Genomic DNA, 20,292 nt, shown 5'->3' on the forward strand with positions numbered 1-20,292 from the left:
AACTTAGGGGATGCTTTCTTAAATAATTTGTGGTGTTCATCAGTGGAGGCTTAATAGGGCAATGACTTTTTAGTCTCTTTGCGACTTTAAACCACCATAAAGAAGCGAACCTTTTTAAAGATAATTCATTAGAAAGCAGAAGAAAAGCAACCACATGCCGCCGGTGGGATCCGAAACTCACGACCTCTGAATTTCGCGTCCGGTGCTCTACCAACGGAGCTCCGGCGACGGCTGTCCAGTCTTCTGCTTTCGGCAGTGTATATATGCGTGTCGTAACGATCGCTATGATCGCAAACGCAGCCGATATACAGAGCCGACGTTAAATATGCATTTTCGGCTCGCAGCGGTGCCTTCCGCCAGCGGTGGCAACCAAGCCACCAATCCTGCTCCGTCGCCCGCCGGTCCCTCGCGGGTTTCGTTCGCGCAAGCACTCCAGCAGGGCGCCGCGGCAAGCCCGCAGCCGTGCGCCGTCAGCGGCGGCCCGACCACGGCCGCGGAGCCCAGCGCTCAGCCCAGCGCCTCCCGTCCCAGCAACGGGGCCGCCGCCGCCTCGGGTTCCGCCAACGTAGCTGCCAGCAACCCCCGGCCTGCATCCGCAGCAGCCGCCGTGAGTGGCAGTCAGCCGGCAGCAGCTGCCCTACCACCGTCGCCACCATGCACGCCGCCCGTTGCGGTGACACAGCAAACCTCCGAAGCTGGCGACCAGGCCACTCCGGGTGACGATGTCAGGATCAAGGTGCGTACTGTTTCACGGAAAGGGCTTCATCTTGAGGCATGCCATGTAGCTCGTTTAACCTCGTTATAACGAAGCTGAGAGTTCGTTCCCGGCTTTTGCTTTGTTATATGCAGTGTTGAAGGAGCTCCCGAGGGGAATCGTAATTCCTTCGTTATATCCATTATATCGTTATAAACCATGCTGTGCAGCTAGTTATGCCAGCGGTCCAAATAGAGTTGAACCTCTTTACAACGAAGTTGAAGGTTTCCGGCAATTACTTCGTTATAACTGTAGCTTCGTAATAGTCCCTGTTGGTCGAGCTTCCACGTGCAATCATAATTTCTTCGTTATATTAGTTTCGTTATAAACCGCTTCGTTTATAAGTTTATAAGTTATAAGTTAGGTTATAAGTTATTAGTTTGCGACGTAACAACCGCATATAAATGAGTGGTTTGAATCCGACCGCGCTGCTTCATTTCGGTGGAGGCGAAGCGCAAAGGCACCCATGTGCGGTGCGATGTCAGTGTACATTAAAGCTCCCCAGGTGACTGAAATTATTCCGGAGCCCTCCACTACAGCACCTCGTTCTTCCTTTCCTCTTTCACGCCCTCCTTTTTCTCTTCCCTTATGGCGCGTTTCATGTGTCCGCCAATATGTGAGAAAGATACAGCAGCATTTCCTTTCCCTGAAAATCAATTTTCAATGTTCACAGTTTCTTCTGTGAGGTTCAGGGCCTCAGTCATGGCCTGGATAAAGGTTGGCTCAAGCAATTGGTGCGTCGTCAGGTTTAGCCTTTGGGTTCAGTACATATACGCCGGCGGCCGAGTGTTGTGTTGCCAGCGTATGAAATATTTGTTTATAAAGCGAAAGCTTTACTGGCCGCAGGTTGCGCAGTTTCGCATGATTCCTGGAGAGCCGTGCTGCGCATGCACGAGGAGCAGTGATGACACACGGCCCATTTTTCTCTCTCGCTCTCTACCCACTACTGCGCATGCGCCACTGGTAGCACCGAGCCACAAGTGTTCCGCCGCTGCGCACCGCCACGCCTTTCCTCAAAATCCAACTTTCAATTTTGTTTTCGCGTTCCTCTTTGCCTCCCTCCTTTATGCCTTCCTTGTCGGCGCGGTTAGAGTGTCCGCCGAGATATGCGAGATGATTACTGTGCCATTTCCTTCCCTCGAAAAGTAAACAAAACAAGTGAGCCGACGGCGTTCATAGTTCATTGGCGTTGACAACTTGGCAAAGACCGTTTTTTCACGAATGTAAAGGCGCACAACCGACTCTGTGGGTCAGTGGAGAGCTCAATATCGCTTTCGCTTTGTATATTCTGGATTAGCTGGGCTGATCCAACCCGCCGCGGTGGCTCAGTGGTTAGAGCGCTCGGCTACTGATCCGGAGATCGCGAGTTCGAACCCAACCGCGACGGCTGCGTTTTTATGGAGTCAACACGCTAAGGCTCCCGTGTGCTGTGCGATGTCAGTGCAGGTTAAAGGTACCCTGGTGTTATTAATTAATTGGTTTTGGGGGAAAGGAAATGGCGCAGTATCTGTCTCATATATCTTTGGACACCTGAACCACGCCGTAAGGGAAGGGACAAAGGAGGGAGTGAAAGAAGAAAGGAAGAAGAGGTGCCGTAGTGGAGGGCTCCGGAATAATTTCGACCACCTGGGGATCTTTAACGTGCATTGACATCGCACAGCACACGGGCGCCTTAGCGTTTTTCCTCCGTAAAAACGCAGCCGCCGCGGCCGGGTTCGAACCCGGGAACTCCGGATCAGTAGTCGAGCGCCCTAACCACTGAGCCACCGGGGCGGGTGTACCCTGGTGGTCGAGATTATTCCGGAGCGCTCGACTACATCACCTCTTTCTTCCTTGCTTCTTTCGCTCCCCCCTTTATCTCTTCCATTACGGCGCGGTTCAGGTGTCCAACGATATGTGAGACATACTGCGCATTCTTTCCCCATCCACATTATTTTTTCCGGGGGTGGGGGGGGAGGAAATGGCGCAGTACCTGTCTCACATATCGGTGGATATCCGTAATACGTCATAAGGGAAGGGACAAAGGGGGGGTGAAAGAAGAAGTGAAGTAGTGCCGTAGTGGAGGGCTACGGGACAATTTTGACCGCCTGGGGATTTTTAACGTGTACTGGAAACGAACAGCAAACGGGCGCCTTAGCGTATTCTCTCTCCAAAGAACCGCAGCCGGTGCGGTCGGGTTCGAACCTGGGAAACCGGATCAGCAGCCGAGCGTTCTAACCAGTGAGCCATCGCGGTGAGTGTATTGTCTTTTTCAGTCACTCGTTAAATAAGCTTTTACTCCAAGCTAAATGAGCCATCGTCGAGTCCAAACATCCACTCTGGCAAACTGATGTTTCCTTGGGCCGTAGCTGTTTATTCTTATAAATTATGCTTCTGCACATTCTCTTTTCAAAGAAAGAGTCCCGTATGTTGCTCATCTTTCGCTGTTAATGAGCGGCTGGCGCGTCCTTCCGACCTCCACGAATGCCGAAATTTCCACGGTAGTTCCTTTTGCCGAGCTTCGCCGCCGGGCGCCGGTTTTGTTTCATGAGGATTAAATTTTTCTAATTTTGTCGCCCCAGTCGCGACGAGTGTGTGAGTGAGTGAATAAACTTTAGTGCTGTAATAAAGGAGTCTTGCTGCTTGCTCGAAGATTGCCGATGTCTTCCAGGTTGAGCGTGGTTGGCGCTCCTAGTCCAAGGCACCACTGTACCTGGCCATCCGGCATGCGTGGCTCACTAGGTCTCTTAGGACCTTGAGCTGGCTGCTGGTTAGCCGGTTCCCACTGCTCCACACTTCGCTCTTTATTACCTCGGAAAGCTACATTGTGTATGCATTCCCGTGTAATATGATACAGCGTGGGGGTTGCCCCGCACCACGGACATGCATCCCTATACTGCTCCGGATACATCTTATGTAGAATGTGAAGGTTGTGGAAGGCTCCTGTTTGGAGTCTTCTCCAACATGTCGCTTCATGTTGTGTTAGCAGAGGATGTGGCGGGGGTATTTGCGTCTTCTGCCTTTGATGAGGTTGAGGATAGCTGCGTACGTGAGCTCTACCGTCACCTCCGGGCCGTCCGAGGCATTTGACGCACCAGCTCGGATAGTCAGCTCGCGAGCTAGCTTGTCCGCCTTCAGATTGCTTTCGATTCCGGCGTGTCCCGGCACCCAGTAGATCCTATGTTGATCTTTTCGTTGGTTCGCTGCGTTTTCAAGGGAATTCTTAGTGTTTTCTTGTTGATTCTTCCTACCATGTAGCGTCTGCACGCATCTTGGGAATCTGTTGTGATTGTGAGAGATTTGTTGGTGCGATAAGCCTCGGCTGCCGCTAGAGCTACGGCTATCTCCTCTGCTTTAATTATCGTCCCATCTCTCGTGGATGCGCCGCTGATGAGGCAAACCTCCTTTGTGTTGACAACCGATACCGTTTTCTTGATGTTTTGGCTACGAGTCCACGGGTACAGAGTGGCGTTAGTGTAGACTACCTGATCTTGTGTGGCTATCTTCGCCTCTACATATGCAGCTCTTGCCTGTCTTCTGGCTGCGTGTAGATTTGGATCCATATTCCTGGGTATAGGGCTAACCTGGTAGGTTCGACGTATTTCGTCTGGGATGTCTGCCGATCTATCCTCTATGTCGTGGACCCCCTTATAGTTCAACCTCCGTAGGAGCTCCCTCCCTGTTGCCGAGTTCCTTAGCCATTGTATCTCTGACATGACTTGTGCCCTGCTTAACTCGTCGAACGTGTTTTGCAGCCCCAGTTCTGCCAGCTTGTCGTTCGACGTGTTTCTGGGTAAGCCCAAAGCTGTCTTGTAGGCTACTTTGATTAGGACCTCTGCCTGATTTTCTTCACTTTTTAGCATGCGGTGATATGGAAGTAAGTTATTCTGCTGATGACTAGGCTGTTCACCAGGTTCAGCCTGTCGCCTTCCTTGCTCAGAAATAGGGAAGATTTCTGTGGGAGACATTGTACTGTGACGTCACCAGCTGCATGCCCCTCGATATTTTCTTTGAGTTTGCTCAAGAAAAAAAAATAAGACCTCTGTCTATGGTCACTTCACACAAACAGTGGTCGGTCGCTTATGGTCTCCAGTTTATTCAGTCAACGCGCCGAGAGGTTCTGTGACAGTATGCATGACGACAAGCTTCTGTCTCGATGTCACACTTTAAGGAAAACCCAGTTTTAGTTTCGGCGTTCTTTGTTTTTGCTGTTTTAAAGGGCTTCTACTGAGGATTTTGAAAAACGGTTTCTGAGGCGCAGAGAAAGGACTTAAGAAATGTGATGCGTAGTGGAACATAATGCCACGTCTAAAAACATTCAAAACCGCCCACAGTTGAACTTTGAGTGGTTTATAATGCTTGCAAGAAATGCTTCTACAGCTCTTGCGCCACCATGTCCTTGGTTTCCTGAATAAATAAGTTAAGGCAGGGAAAAAACTAGTAATTACTGTCTCGATTTTGATGAACACACCCACCACGCAGTGCGGTTCCTTGATTTTGCAATCGTCCCGATCGTCCATGCCATATGTGCGCAAGATAGCACAGGGATCTGAAATATATTCTGAGGAAAGTACAGGGTCGGTCAAAAGTTCCCAGGCCACAGGGACTGTTTTTGAGCTGTATAATTAGGCAGACATGACACCCTCAAATACTCAAAATATCCATTGAGGGCGGAAGAGGCTTTTGTTCTCTGCGAACCTTGATAGCTTTATTCGCGTCTTAAATGCCATGATATACTGCTCAAAAGAAGCAAGCCCTGTGGCCCGGAGACTTTTGACCAGCCGTGTATATAACCTAGCTCAACCACTATGTTCTCTCGTCATAAACACCTGAACCATATATTTCTACATTGAACACAGAAGCCACAATCCCGAGCGAAGGTTGGCGAGCTCTTTTCAGCGACTGTTTCACGCACGCGCATTTCTACGCCTCGCGCTGCTGCGTATTTTTTTTTTTCAGATTTGTCTGTCGGTTAGAGTTAAACTTTCCTCTGCCCTCCTACCGATTTGAACGTGTTTTAGCAGTACGAAGAGTACTTCAGGTCTTCGTCCGGCGACACGTTGCCGGTTGGGGCAGCAATTCCAACTTCTTAAAGCAAAACTTATTTATTAAAGACGTGATTGAAATACAAGGTGGTGATGACAAGGCAGTTTAAAAAAAAGGCTGGTAAAGAAAGGCTATTTAAAAAAGGCTGTTAAAAACGGCCGAGCTTGAGACTCGGCGCGCTCGTCTAAGTCGTCGTTTCCCGCGGGTTTTAACCCCTTCGATAATTGGGCGGAGCTTGAGTAATCTAGCTCTCGCCCAATTTGGACCAATAGCAAAGCAATTGCATCGTATGTACTAGTGGGCGGAGCCCAGGGCCCGTCCCAGGCATGATCGCTCCTGGTAGCAGGTGCGGGGGGGGGCATTGTCCCCGTGGGCTGTCGCGAGCCCAGTGGAATGCGCAGCTCGCTGCATGCGCATACGATGCACCGGTTGCCACGCGTCGGGACAGAAAGGATTAGTGCCGCCTTTCACCCTAAGCGCGGGCGTGACGCCTCGACGTACATTCCTCGATTCCCGCCCCAGGCATGACCGCTCCTGGTAACAGGTGGGGGGGGGGGGGGGGAGGGCAACGGCCCCGTGGGCTTCCACTTAACACCTCCCCACCAAGAATGTTGGGGGACACTTGTACAAACAACATACCGAAGCCCACAATAGCACAAAGCATCCGGCCTTCAACAACATACAAAACGCGCGAAAGCACAAGTACCAGCACAAAAAAAAACACAAACCAAGGAGGGGCACTTCACATCCTACTTATGGCAATAGCGAAAAGAGTAGGTTCACAAGGATATCTTGTTGCATGCATCTACACTCAGATTTACATATTTTTCTCTTTGCGAGCAAATAACAGTCTAAACTCATCACACAAGGGGTACATCATTAATGCTCTTGAGATGTCAGTCCACAAGCACTCACAGACACACACTCAGGTTGGGCCACCGTCCCGTACGTTCCTTGGCCCGCGATGTCCGATCCATCTACCTAGCACAGGCGGCTCCCTGATTTGTTCCTGGGTCAGATGCGTGGACTCATGTAGTGTGGATTCAAAGGTGCAACTCCCAGTATGCAATTCCGGAACACCTTTTATATCCCCAAACTCTCCGTCAGACTCAAAAATTACGCCTACGTTGTTTACTCTGGCGTAATACTTTCTCAGTCTATTGGCGTGCACCCATCGCTCAGAACCATCTCTGAACTTGACAACACAGCTATCGGGTCGTCTATATTCTTTAATCGTTGCTGGGCCCGCCCATTTAGGTCGCATCTTGTTCTGCTGGTTCGTATCTAACACGAGGACTTCGTCACCCTCACAGAACCCTTTGGCCCGTGCCCTTAGATTGTATTTCTCCGCATACGCTTTCTGCAGCTGCTTGATTTGGTGATCTACCCTCCCTGCTACTTCAGCCATTTGCTGCCGCAGCTTGATCAGAAACTCTGACGTAGCCTTATTTAGGCCCATAGGTGGTGTCCAGTTCCCTGTCCATGCCTTTTGAAGGATTCTTAATGGGCCTTGAGGGACGCGCCCATACATACCCTCAGCTCGCGTTACGGATTCGACCGCGGCTCTCGCTGTCATCTTTGCGTCCTGCTGGTGACGACCTAGATCATCACCAGACCCTACATTGGGCCTCTTCTGTGGGCAGTTCCACTGCACATGACCGAATTTACCACAGCCATAGCATTTTGGCGGTTCCCTGTGTTCGTCCTTGGATCGATTTCCTTGGTTCCGTGGCTCGCGCGGCTTTGCCTCATACTTTTTCGGCTCCTCTGCAGCCCCTTGACGGCGCCCACGCCTACTGTCTTCATATTGTTCGGCAAGTTGCGCAAGCTCCTTGGGTTTCAACCACTTATCTGTCTCCTGTTGGAGAATGTACTCGCGCATTTTGTCCGGCATAGTCTGCTTAGCGCGGTCTGCCACCATTAAGGCCCGAACGTCCTCTAATGTTCTCCCTTTCCTACTTTGCAAGTAGTATCCAAGCGTTACGTCCAATTGGGTGACAAACTGACCCTAGCTTTCGGCATCTTTTCTACAAGTGTAGAACCTCCGCTTGTATTCTTCAGCAGTCAATCTGAGCTCCGCGAGTACTAGCTCCCGAATTTTCTCGAAACTCATTACCGTGTCGACCGACTGGTTAGCCACGAGTGCCCGAGTTTTTCCATTCAGGAAGGGCATTATAATTGGCCCCGCGATGTCATTCGGGATCTCGCAGGCCCTTATCATATTTTCGGCGCTTTTGAACCACGCAGGAATGAGGTCTTCCGACTGTGGCATTGGCGCGAGGACTGCCCTTAGATCATCCGCGTGCCGACCCAATTTTTCCCTTCTGCTGCCATTTCCCGAGGTGCCCTTACCTCTCTGAATCAGCGTCTGGAGCTGAATTTTTAGCCTAAGAGCTTCAATCTCGAGCTCCTGCTCCCTCAAGCGCGCGCTACCCTGGCTGCTGTCACTCGCCGGGGTGTTAGCTCTCTGCCCATCCATAATCGTCACGTTCTCCGTGTCTTCCCCGTCAGAGTCCGTGTCACTAGCGTTTCGACTTCCCACGCGCAGCCTCTGTGCTCGGGTAGTGACTGACATCGCGTTCCCGGAGAAAACGGGAAAGGGCCCACCTGTGTTCTGCAGACTTCTTGTTCGTGCTGCGCTGGGTCGGTGTCTTTCCGCTGTTCACGTTGAGCTGGTGGCGGAAGGGGTGGGAGTCCCACCGGTGTTCACTGCGGTGCCCGTCACGTCCTCCAGGCCGATGAAGCCGCCAGCCACAGATGCCGCCGAAGTCGCCGCGCTCCGCTCCGTCGGTCCGCTTCCTCGCTGTCAGCGCTGACGTGGAGCCTTGACTCCGAGACCTCGCCTGGACTTTGGTCCCCGGGGCTTCTCCCCAAGATTTTGTGCTCCGTCAATCTTCCGGAAGGTACTGCCTCCAACCGCTCTGCAGGAAGCCGCTCAGACGATCCTGGTCACGGCACCAGTTAAACTTTCCTCTGCCCTCCTACCGATGGGAACGTCTTTTAGCAGTACGAAGAGTACTTCAGGTCTTCGTCCGGCGACACGTTGCCGGTTGGGGCAGCAATTCCAACTTCTTAAAGCAAAACTTATTTATTAAAGACGTGATTGAAATACAAGGTGGTGATGACAAGGCAGTTTAAAGAAAAGGCTGGTAAAGAAAGGCTATTTAAAAAAGGCTGTTAAAAACGGCCGAGCTTGAGACTCGGCGCGCTCGTCTAAGTCGTCGTTTCCCGCGGGTTTTAACCCCTTCGATAATTGGGCGGAGCTTGAGTAATCTAGCTCTCGCCCAATTTGGACCAATAGCAAAGCAATTGCATCGTATGTACTAGTGGGCGGAGCCCAGGGCCCGCCCCAGGCATGATCGCTCCTGGTAGCAGGTGCGGGGGGGGGGGGGGCATTGTCCCCGTGGGCTGTCGCGAGCCCAGTGGAATGCGCAGCTCGCTGCATGCGCATACGATGCACCGGTTGCCACGCGTCGGGACCGAAAGGATTAGTGCCGCCTTTCACCCTAAGCGCGGGCGTCACGCCTCGACGTACATTCCTCGATTCCCCCTCGGGCATGACCGCTCCTGGTAACAGGTGCGGGGGGAAGGGGAGGGCAACGGCCCCGTGGGCTTCCACTTAACAGTTAGATTCAAAAGTAAGGCAGCTGCTATGGCCACTGCGAGTAATAAGCGTCTCTTCGGCGGTTCAGGAAGCCCCCCCCCCCCGACCCCATTCTACAGGGGTGAATTACCGAACTCGTCGGCAGCCGGCGGTGGGGCCGATTGGGTAGGGCTGGCTGAAGAGCGCCAACCTGTGAGCATGAAAAGAGTGATGAAAAGATATAGGAAGTCTCGAATACGCTGAAATTAAGATATTGACTGCAGATAGCTTCGCTTGCACGAAACATTTAAAACATTCTCACTGGAGCATATCAATGATCAAGCGCCGTCCTTTAATGGGCTCGCTACAACGCACGGGGTGCAGGAGGCTTTTTTCATTAAGACTCACCGGAACCGGTCCTGCAGTGTAGTGTAGATCGAAGCCTTTCGGTCAAAGTTATGTGACGCTCAACACACGAGACAGTGCGTGCATCCTTAATTGTTCATGCTCTGCTCTAATTGCCACCAATCACGGCGCAGGAGCTCGAGCGAACCCTGCCCTCTCACTTCCCGCGGCGGCCCGCCCACGGCCAGCTGGGCCGGACCATACAACTTCTTGCCAACCACTTCAGCATTGAGATACCGTCTGGCAGCGTCTACCACTATGACGTCGAGATCTCCTCTGAGACTGCCCAGGAGACCAAGGTTCCTGAGCAGAAAAAGTACCGATGTCTCAGCACGAAGATCAACCGGATTGTCATCGAGCTCCTAGTAAAGAAGTACCGGCAAGACCTGGCCAACTGCATCCCGGCTTTCGATGGCCGCAAGAACCTGTACACGCGCCGCCAGCTCAACTTCCGCGAGCGCACATTCACAGTCGACCTCGAGGAAGACCAAAGATCCCAGAAGTTTATAATCAAGATCCAGTACGCGGCCACAGTGAACCTGGACGCCCTGCATGGTGTCTTCCAAAAGCGCGTACAAACTGTGCCGCAGGAAGTCCTTCAGGCCATCGACATCGTCTTGAGGCACAGCCCCTCGATCAACCTTGCACCGGTTGGGCGCTCGTTCTTCAGACCGCCTGGACCCAACGAGCACAATGACCTCGGAGGAGGCCGGGAGGTGTGGTTTGGCTACTACACGAGTGTTCGACCCGCCCAATGGAAGCCCATGCTTAACGTCGACATGTCAGCAACAGCATTCTACGAGTCGCTTCCACTGGTCGACTTCATGTGCAGGTTCTTAAGCGACAGCCGTCGTGTGTTGACGCCCGCGGACTTCCGGTCATTGCGCGAGAACCAGTACGTGCGCCTGAATAGGGAGCTCAAGGGACTCCGTGTCAAAGTGACGCACCTTCCGTACCCGCGCAAGTACAAAGTGGTCAAGATCACGAGAGAAACTGCGAAGGAAATCTATTTTGAATCAGAAGGTAGTCAGATCTCCGTCGCAGACTACTTCCAGAGCCGCTACAGACGCTTGTCGTACCCGAACTTCCCTTGCGTGCAGAGTGGTAGCCCGACGCATCCGGTCTACATTCCTCTGGAGGTGTGCGAGCTGGCCGAAGGCCAGCACTGTCGGAAGAAGCTCGACGAGAGTCAGACCGCCGAGATGATCAAGCGCACGGCCCAGCCGCCAGCCAAGCGCTTCCAGGAGATTCGTCAGTCTGTGCGCGACATGGTCAGCAGCTCGGGCAAGTACCTACGAGAGTTCGGCGTCAAGATCAACACTGAACCCACTCAGGTTGTGGGCAGAGTGCTCGACCCGCCATCTCTGGTTTTTGAGAACAACACCATGTGCAAGCCGCGCGACGGTACGTGGGATCTCCGAGGGCAGCGCTTCTACGAGGCGATGTCCATGACAAAGTGGATTGTTCTCAACGTGAGCCGCATCGCGCACAAGGATTCCCTGGAAAACTTCGTCAGGATGCTGATCCGCATCGGCAAAGAACTGGGCATGCGCATTGCGCAGCCGCTTGCGGTCATCACGTTCGACACAAACCGCCAGCCCATGCGGACCGTTCTCACGGAGCAGCGCCAGCAGCACCCGCAGTTGGAGATGGTTGTGGCTGTGATAACAAAAGACACGAACTACGCTGAGATCAAGCAGGTGGCAGAGACTGAGCTGTCCCTGCGCACACAATGCATCTTGGACAACAACGTGGTCCAAAAGTGCAACGCAGCGCTCATCCAAAACCTGTGCCAGAAGATCAACGCCAAGATGGGCGGTATCAACAATAGTCTCCTGATGCAGGAGAAGCCGAAGCTGTTCCATAGGCCCGTGATCGTCATCGGAGCAGACGTGTCGCACCCATCGCCTGGAGACAAGGTCAGGCCATCCATCGCCGCGTGCGTCGGAAGCCTAGACCGTGTACCGTGCAAGTTTCACGCCACCATTCGGGTACAGATTGAAGACTCCGAGGCTAAGGCGCGTGTGGAAATCATCAGAGACCTGAAGGACATGATCAAAGAATTGCTACTGGCTTTCTACCGCGCCACCAGGCACAAGCCCGAGCGGATCGTCTTCTACAGGGACGGAGTGAGCGAGGGGCAGTTCTTGGAAGTCCGTAACCATGAGGTAAGCAACTGCACCTACTACAATACAGTCCCCACTAAACGCTCATCTTGTTAAGACAGTTTTTCCCGCATTCAATGTCACTAGTGTCATTGGATAACCTTTGTCTTTTGAGAAGGGGACTAGCTGTGCATATACGTAACGACACCGAATTGATCTCCACAGGGATATAATTTCAGGACATCCAAGATATTCATTTCTGGAGACGTCTTCTCGGCGTTAGTTGACCTCAGCTTGATCGTTTCTCTTCAAAAGGTGGTAAACATCCAAGACTGAGGCCTCTGGCGCGGTTTTGTACGTATCCGCTCTGCCTCTCACCCTTCTTACACACGGGTGATTATAACTGCTGTGCAGTTGACCGTCCGTTGAACTGAACGACAGCTCGAGGTGTTATACCCGTGCCACACGGTCAAGTTTTATGTCATTAATTACTTAGTAAATCAATTTTTAACGCAATTGGCGCGGTGCCACGCACTCGTATTTAATGACATTAGACAGACTAACTGGCTTTTGCGACCTTCTGAGTTCGCCACAACTCATTCGCCCGAGCACTGTATACTCTTTTCCCCATTCCGCATACAGGAAAACATTTTTTTTTTGTGTGAAGTTACTATCCAGAGGATAATGGTTTATTCAAAAAGAACACTATTTTAACCAGCAATTCATATGTACTGTTATCATTTGAGCTGACACACGAGTTCTACTTTTACACTATTGTCAAGCAAGAACAGTGGCCTATTCTACAAATTAATTTTTATATTATATCTGAATAGCATTGCTGGGATATTGGTCATTAACGCAGTTTATATTCAGGGTTTTTTTACTGCCTTAAAAGGCGGTATCTTCACCGTGATTAAGTATTTATTTACTTATATAGAGATATTTTATGCCTCCGGAGAGGCATTGTGTAATGGGGGATACAGAAGGTAGTGAAAAATAGGTTAGAAATCCAAAAATCATAGTAAATGTACAGCAAAACACACATAAAAACAGGTGAGTTCAGATAAGATATCGCAATTCATAAAAAGGGATAAAAGTAAAAAAACAACTCTGCGTCAAGTAACAAAAACAGGGGAAATGCAGGAAGAGTTATACAAAAGCCAAAGAAAACATATAAGGTATAAATAAGCAAAGCTGTGCATCCACGGAACCAAAGAGGCAATAGTTTCAAGCTGCTGAAAACGAAGTTAAATGAATCCTGAGTATATAAATGACGTGCTAACCGTTATCAACGAAGTGTTTGGGTAGATGTTTGGAAAAGGTGCCATGATTACCCTGCAGGGCGATGCAGTCCGGAAGATCGTTCCAGAGACGAATGGCACGCGCCATAAATGCCATAAATGCCATATATGCCATAAATGCGGCATAGCTGTAGTTATTATGTAATCAATGTTATAAGTAGGAGGGACGTTGTAGATGTGCTGGCGGTGAATCAGTGGCATGAACATATTTGTGAAAGATAGATAAAAGGGCAGTCTCGCGATGAATTTGCAAGGGATGCATGGAGCGAAAGTTTGATCTTCAGTTTGGTTGCACTGGACTGATAACTAATTTTGCGAAATGAGACGACAAGCCCGATTCTGGACAGCTTCCAACTTATTAGATATTTCTGATGAGGTGACCAGATGGATGTAGCGTACTCTAGCTGCGGTGCTACAAAAGTAATGTAGGCTTGTTTATGCACGTGAGGGGTAGTGCATTGCAGGTTACGGCGAAAGAAAACTAGTGACCGGGAAGCATTGGCGAAAGTGGTGGTTGTGTGTTCAGCCCTAAAAAGTTTGGTGAAATATGGACGCCTAGATGCTTATACTGCGTAATCCGAGCCAAAGTATCGTTATTATTGTGGTATGGAAAATTCGAAGTGACTGATTTTCGGCTAAAAGTAATTATCTTACGCTTAGAAATGCTTAAAGTCATTAGACACGTTTTACACCAGTCTTTTATGCAATCGAGGTCACTTTAAAGTTCAAGGTGGCCATTAATAAATTTTATTGGCCAATAATTAATGCAGTCGTCAGCAAATATGTGTATCTAAGATGAGATTGTTGCTGGCACGTCATTAATGTAAATTAAGAATAGTAATGGACCGAGGAGGCTTCCTTGCGCCACGCCCGATGTAACATCGGAAACAGGAAATTAATAAATGTTAACGGTGAACTGCTGGCGATTAGAAAGAAAACTACGGGCCCATGACAGAGTTAAATAATTTAATTTAAGTGCATAAAGCTTAGATATTTGTCGGCAATGTTCTACCCGATAAAATGCTTTGGCAAAGTCCAAAAAGGTGCAAGTGGGCAGTTTTCGTGCGAGTGTTTGTTGCCACTTTTGAAAACCGGTACAACATTTCCTATTTTCCAATCGGTGGAAACCTCACCTGTAGATACTGTCTGCTTAAAGATATGAAGGAAGATGATGCTGGAGACAGAAATGGCATTTCTTTAGTATTTTGAATTGATTTCATCAACACCAGAAAAAGAGAGTACTTGGTTATTTATCAGGTGTACTAAGCCATACAGTGTAATGTCAACCGGTGCCATGTACGGGTAACCAAAATCAGGTACATACGAGATGTTAGGATTATCTTCTTGGGTGAAAATATATGCGAAAAACGAGTTAAATGCTTTAGGACATTCGGCATCGAAGTAGGGGGTGCTGTGAACGTCATGCATTGATATATCATTACTGACACTGTTCGGACGTATTGTCTTGAAGGACTTGCTTTTATTGTTCTTAAGTAGCGCAGTAAGGGCTTTTTATCGTCACAAAGGCCAGGACAAAACAGCTTTAGGTTGGTTTTATATTTACCCACGCGCAGGGCGAACATTCGTGCTTTGTATTTTTGTACAACCATTTTTTTCTTATTTGTAATGCGTTGATGCTTTCATGTAAAGCAAGGGTTAGGTTTATGATTTGATAGCGTGATAAGTGGGACATGTTTGGCTACTATTTCGGCGAGCTTGTCTCTAAATTGATCCCACGGTTATCTTCTTCTGACCTATATTGAAAAGTGGGTGTCAGAATATTATCAGAAAACATTCGCATTTCGTCATTTATTGGATTGTAAACTCCTCTGATTAGTCGCGAATCTGTAATGTCAATAAATCTGCCAACAAATGATAATGTCGTTAAATCTGGACGTGTAGCGCCAGCTCCGAAAATAATGGCATAGGCAAACTTAAGGTTACAAATATCTGCGGTTATTTCTAGTGCGCGTGTGGCACGGGTAATAAAAGGAAGCGCCACCTGCTGTTGAGATCTCAGCTCAGTAGAGATACGCAGTTGGACCAGTCTACTGACCCACTGAGTCGGCCAAGTCGGCGGCATTTCCGGCTGCCACATCTTGCTATCCTGTCTAATATAAGTACAACTACAACTTCCATTATAGTCGAATACAACCCAAGAACCGAGCGGCTTTTCCCCCTGAATGGACTATCTTGCAGCCAATGGCGTAGACCAATTCTCATGAGCCTGCTTGGGTAACCACGTAGGGAGTTGTAGATGAAAGGGGTTAGTCTCCCCCATTACAGGGAAGACTATTGTCACTGTCACGGCGCTCACCGCATTGCCAGCCTTGAGGGTTCGTGATAATAAGCCGAAGCCATTGACTGGAAGGGGGTCCTTTTACGGAGAAAAGCGGCTTCATTCTTGAGTGTATCCAACTATATTCGGATTAGTGTAGCCAGAAAAAAAATACCGCGAAGTGGCACAAGGAAAACAACGGCTGAGCGGTGAAGCCTGACGTTCCTGTACTGAATTTTCTTAGCTCTGTGTGCTTGTTCACTTTAGGCATACTCAAACACCATGCTTGCACAGAAATTTTAGTTCAGTGAAGTCAACTAGGTAGTCAATGCCCAGAGTTATGTACAAACCGATCACGTGATCCAGAATGTTGACCGCGTGAACTCAATTTAGCGGAGTTTGCCGAATAACTGCAGCCGACTGTTATTCATTTCAGCGTCAGTTGGAAAAGCTGCACTTCCGTTGAACTGAACGATAGCTTAAACGGCTCGTTTAACCAGAGTACAACCGATAATAGCATTGATAAAAAAACGCTGCTCTTCGCCGCACACATTTTGTTAAACGACAATTGTATAAGGTACGACAGCAAAGCTCATGAACGTCCAAATTGTTTGGTTTACATTCTAAACTAGGTAGATATCGTGATGATTCGAATGGCCTTTCAGCCTTGACCGACATTTTTGTTTCGGCTCTCAAATCTCGCAGGTGAGCGCCATCCGGCTAGCGTGCAAGGAACTGTCTCCCAACGAGACCTACGAGCCAGCGCTGACGTTCATCGTGGTCCAGAAGCGGCATCACACGAGGTTCATGCCCGCCAACGACCGCGACGGCGTGGGCAAGTGTCGCAACGTCCCACCAGGCACGACCGTAGACTCGGTGGTCACGCACCCGCTGGACTTCGACTTCTTCCTCTGCAGCCACTTCGGCATCCAGGTAGGCGTCCTCATCTCAGCCCTTGTTGCGATTGTCAGTGGGAACAAATGGTCGGCGGTGTTTTCGTTTATGAATTTGCGGAGGAAATAGTCCGGGCGCCGGCGTCGCCACAGTCGCGTCGCGTCTTTAGTGCGCTACAAATTCCAGGAGCGCCTGCGGTGTAGGCCTTCCACATCTTGAGGAAACGGAAGCATGGCCTTCAAGATCACCTACGCGCGAGACTGTGACGGAAGCTTTCCGCTTTAAGTTGAGGCCACCAGGAGCGCTGTGTGTGACTGTGACGTCATGTTCGACTTTCGGGAAGCGGTACGGAAGTTGCGCATGGGGGCCCTCTAGGGCCAGTGCAGAGTGATGCTGTCATGTGAATGTGGTCATTGGTTTTTATTCTCGAGGTGGCGTCTACTGAGACAATGAATGCATAAGGTTGGGTGAAAAGAGAAGCGCTTGATGTTTAGCTCGAACGTTAAAGCGGGAAGCGGCTTTGAAGTCTCACAAAACGGTCAAAATTGATTTTTTTTAAATAGTCGTGTCGTCTTGTATGCCTCGTTTTTTATGCTGTCCCGATGTCGGGACAGCGACATAGATGACGATGACCGACCAATGCACCGATGACAGCCAGCCAGGAAATAATAGCTATTCACTGTATTTAGTGGCGCGAGGGCATCTAAGGGCAGATAAAGCAAGAAACATGTTGTGCATGCCGCATTAGGAGCAGGGCAAGCGCATGTTGTGCTCATGGGCTCTGCTGGTTTTTGTATATTGCGTTTAAACACTGTCCTTTGCACGTAATGGCGCATTTAAACCGCAAACACCACGCCACATCACATCGCACCACAAGCAGGACCACACCGCACCACCACATACCAGGACACGACGCGACACAACATGACACGGCCCTTGGAATTCTCGCATGTGAATAAATGTACCACTCGGCGCTCCCGCAGGGCACCAGCCGGCCGGCCCACTACTATATCGTGTGGGATGACTCCAAGTTCAGCGCGGACGACCTGCAGAAGGTCAGCTTCTACCTGTGCCACACATACTCCCGGTGTGCAAGGAGCGTGAGCATCCCGGCCCCTGTGTACTACGCGCACCTGGCCGCCTTCCGCGCCAAACAGCACATCGCCAGCAAGCTGGAGACGTCTGGTGTTGTCAGGGAGCCGCCTGAGGGCGGCGGAGACGCAGTGTTGACCACTGCCCAATACGTGGAGGCCGTCAAGGTGCTGCAGGAACTGCAGGCCTCCATGTACTTCGTTTAATGGAGGAGGTTCTCCGCTGCCCCTGCATTCCGGTTACGGTGAGCCTGGAGGCGTACCACTGACGTCATACCCAACAGTTCTGAAAAAAGCCTCTTCCAAAGGGAAAGCGTTTAAGGGCCTTTGCAGGGAGGGTGTTACATGCGTTATAGGGAGGGTATTATGAGCGCATTGTTCCTCATATATTGTAAGATTCTACTACAACGATCAATATATCCCCAACCTCCCGCCTGCAGGCTTGCATTTTTTTGTTATTAACGTTTTTGCTACAGTCTAAAGCGTTCCTCATTGGTTTTCTATTACAGTCATAACTGCTCGATGCGAGTGATGGAAACAATGTAAAAGGAAGGTTTTTCCAGATATCGGAAGAATGGACCTTAAACATTTCTATACCAGTATCTTAGTTTCACAATTTTCAAAATATTTGTCCAAGAATGTTGGAGATCTGCGCAACACGTAGAGGACAAGATATACGTTTCACGCAGTGGACATCTTCTCTCGTCCCTCTTGGCGTTGCACTGTCGTGTGTTCAAGGCGCAGATGAAGCGGTATGCATGGGATGGACGATAAAGATCGCCGCTTCACGAATGCCGTATAGGAACATTTTTTAATGCGTTTTGTTGTAATGAGAGACGACTTAACTGTCAAGTGCTGCTCCGCCCACATTCAGGGCCGCTGCTTGGAATTCCTCCTCGAAGAAAAAAAATTGTCGGTTGTAAATTGTTTTTGTGTTACCTAAACAAGAAGTTTACCACCAGACGAAATTAAAAACTAGAGAATTTGATCCAAATTCTGTGACCGAAATTTAAGGTTGTTCAATTATGGTTCATTCTAAGCTATACACATCACAGAGGCGCCACTGAACAGGGACATGAACACACAGCGCCTGCCCTGTGTTGTTTCACTTTCACGTGCTTGTTTAATTGCGATTAGTTCATCTGTGCATCTTCTATGAGCGCACAACCAATATTTTGCGTAAAATGTAAATGCGCCTAATATGCTTTTTTTGTTTGTCTAGTCCTGACAAAATGGTATTGACCACTGTCCGGCGATATTTTCTTTCTTTTCTCGCTGCCTGGTCCCCGGCTTGCTATGCTCATATATGCTGCTGTATATAGGGAAAGCAGAGAAGAACCTGAACTAAATTTAACTGGATTTGTGCTGCTTGACAGCACTTCGTAGCTGCACAAAAATGCAATCCAGCTTAGTAAACTGTAGCCTTCGCGGCGTTCAACTGCATAGCCGTCAGATAGTTGTCAAGCCCTGCGGGTGTCCCTTTGCGATAGAGAGAGGGGAAGCCCTTTAATTTAAACCATAGATTTTAGATGGCATTCTACACTCTAAACACAAATAAATGCCTATATGGGAGTAAAAAAGAGAGTATGCTGCCCTAGCTATAACGCACAGGACAGATTACTCTCCTTTCTTACTCCCTTTTTAATCCTTTCTGTTTACAGTATACTTTGCATGGGGAATGGAATTGGGGCGACAAAGTCGCAAAGAGAGAAGCGCGGAAAATGTCTCTATAGAAGTAAAAGAATTAATAAAAGCATTAAATATGATCAAGTCATAAATGGGCAGTTAATTTGGGCTGAGGAGCATGGACAAGTAACGCTACAAGATATTAAATGGTGAAGCGCAGTATATCCTATAAAGGTGCTGACAGTGTTTACTGCACGAATAGTGTATTATGGTGAGACTTCAATTCGTAGCGGTGAGTTGTTTTCTATTTGCCTATTTAGACGACATTGGCATTTTCGAGCGGAAGCATGGATGTCGGAGGCCTTTCTGTGAGATCCCTGTATGTTTCACTTGTCTCCGTTTTGCAGCACTCTCTATAGGCACCAATGTGATGAATATAGAGATCAAAAGCCGTTCCTTGCGATCTGAAACAAACGCAAACAATCGGAAAATATGAAAAAGGTCATTATTTTCTTGCAAAAAATGCATGATCAGTATGTTTCAATTGTAGCTCCGCGAACATGGCATGAGCAGTTATTAATAGGTGGTGTTCGTTGTAAGAGGCTCGGGCTGCCTTTGATTCAAATTCGACGGAACAATTTCCAGGTTAGCGTAAGTCAGCCAAGCCGTCACTAATCGCACCTTTTCTTTTCTTGCAGGCCCCCTAGGCGAAGGATTTCTTTGGTTTTGTTGTTTCATGGGCTGTACGAAGAGTGCGGGCGCCAACGTTGTTGGTTGTTTGTGTGCCTTGAAATATTTTAAGTTGTAATAAAAAAAAAATTGGCCAAAAAAGTTTACCGTTACATGAGGTTTCCTTGTCTTGCAGTCACTGGCGCTTGCATTGGTCATGCGTTGGCCGACGTCCGTCTGTTCTACTACAACACATGCTAAAAAGTGAAAGGGTTTTGAGACGTAGTTAAACCGAGTAGACGTGCGAAAGCATGTGCTATGCTTGGTTGGCTCATGGCTTTGCTTTCCTGTATGGGTTTTGCTTTGCTGTGATATTGGACTCAGGTTAAGCTCTGATCGAGGTTAAGCTGATCTGATCTGTTCGCGCCGCAGATGGAAGTTGATATAGACGACGATGTGCAATGCACAGCGCGAGTGTGTGTGGCTTTTTGACCCGAGGCGTGATCGGCTGCGGAGATAGCACAGTGCTCTCGTTTAGTGGCGAGCGAATCTGATCTGTTC

The 20,292-nt window shown here is 49.3% G+C and overlaps 1 protein-coding gene across 1 annotated transcript; it reads left to right on the top strand.

Moving 5' to 3' along the window:
* The first annotated feature begins 325 nt into the window (after window positions 1-325).
* Window positions 326-19,871, top strand: LOC144102260 (uncharacterized). Its single transcript, XM_077635564.1, has 6 exons — window positions 326-736; window positions 9,902-10,417; window positions 11,687-11,935; window positions 16,157-16,384; window positions 17,329-17,681; window positions 19,761-19,871. Exons 1-5 carry the CDS (start codon window positions 326-328, stop codon window positions 17,641-17,643), a joined length of 1,719 nt encoding a protein of 572 aa, XP_077491690.1. The 3' UTR covers window positions 17,644-17,681; window positions 19,761-19,871.
* The last annotated feature ends 421 nt before the right edge of the window (window positions 19,872-20,292 follow it).

This window comes from Amblyomma americanum, chromosome 8 (genome assembly GCF_052857255.1).
Source record: "Amblyomma americanum isolate KBUSLIRL-KWMA chromosome 8, ASM5285725v1, whole genome shotgun sequence".
NCBI classification, from domain to species: domain Eukaryota; kingdom Metazoa; phylum Arthropoda; class Arachnida; order Ixodida; family Ixodidae; genus Amblyomma; species Amblyomma americanum.

Excerpts from the sequence above, each read along its gene's own strand:
- LOC144102260 (XM_077635564.1), top strand. The coding sequence starts at position 326 with ATGCATTTTCGGCTCGCAGCGGTGCCTTCCGCCAGCGGTGGCAACCAA. Across the intron at positions 11,936-16,156 it reads TGGAAGTCCGTAACCATGAG|GTGAGCGCCATCCGGCTAGC; the intron begins GTAAGCAACTGC and ends CAAATCTCGCAG. Across the intron at positions 16,385-17,328 it reads GCAGCCACTTCGGCATCCAG|GGCACCAGCCGGCCGGCCCA; the intron begins GTAGGCGTCCTC and ends GCGCTCCCGCAG.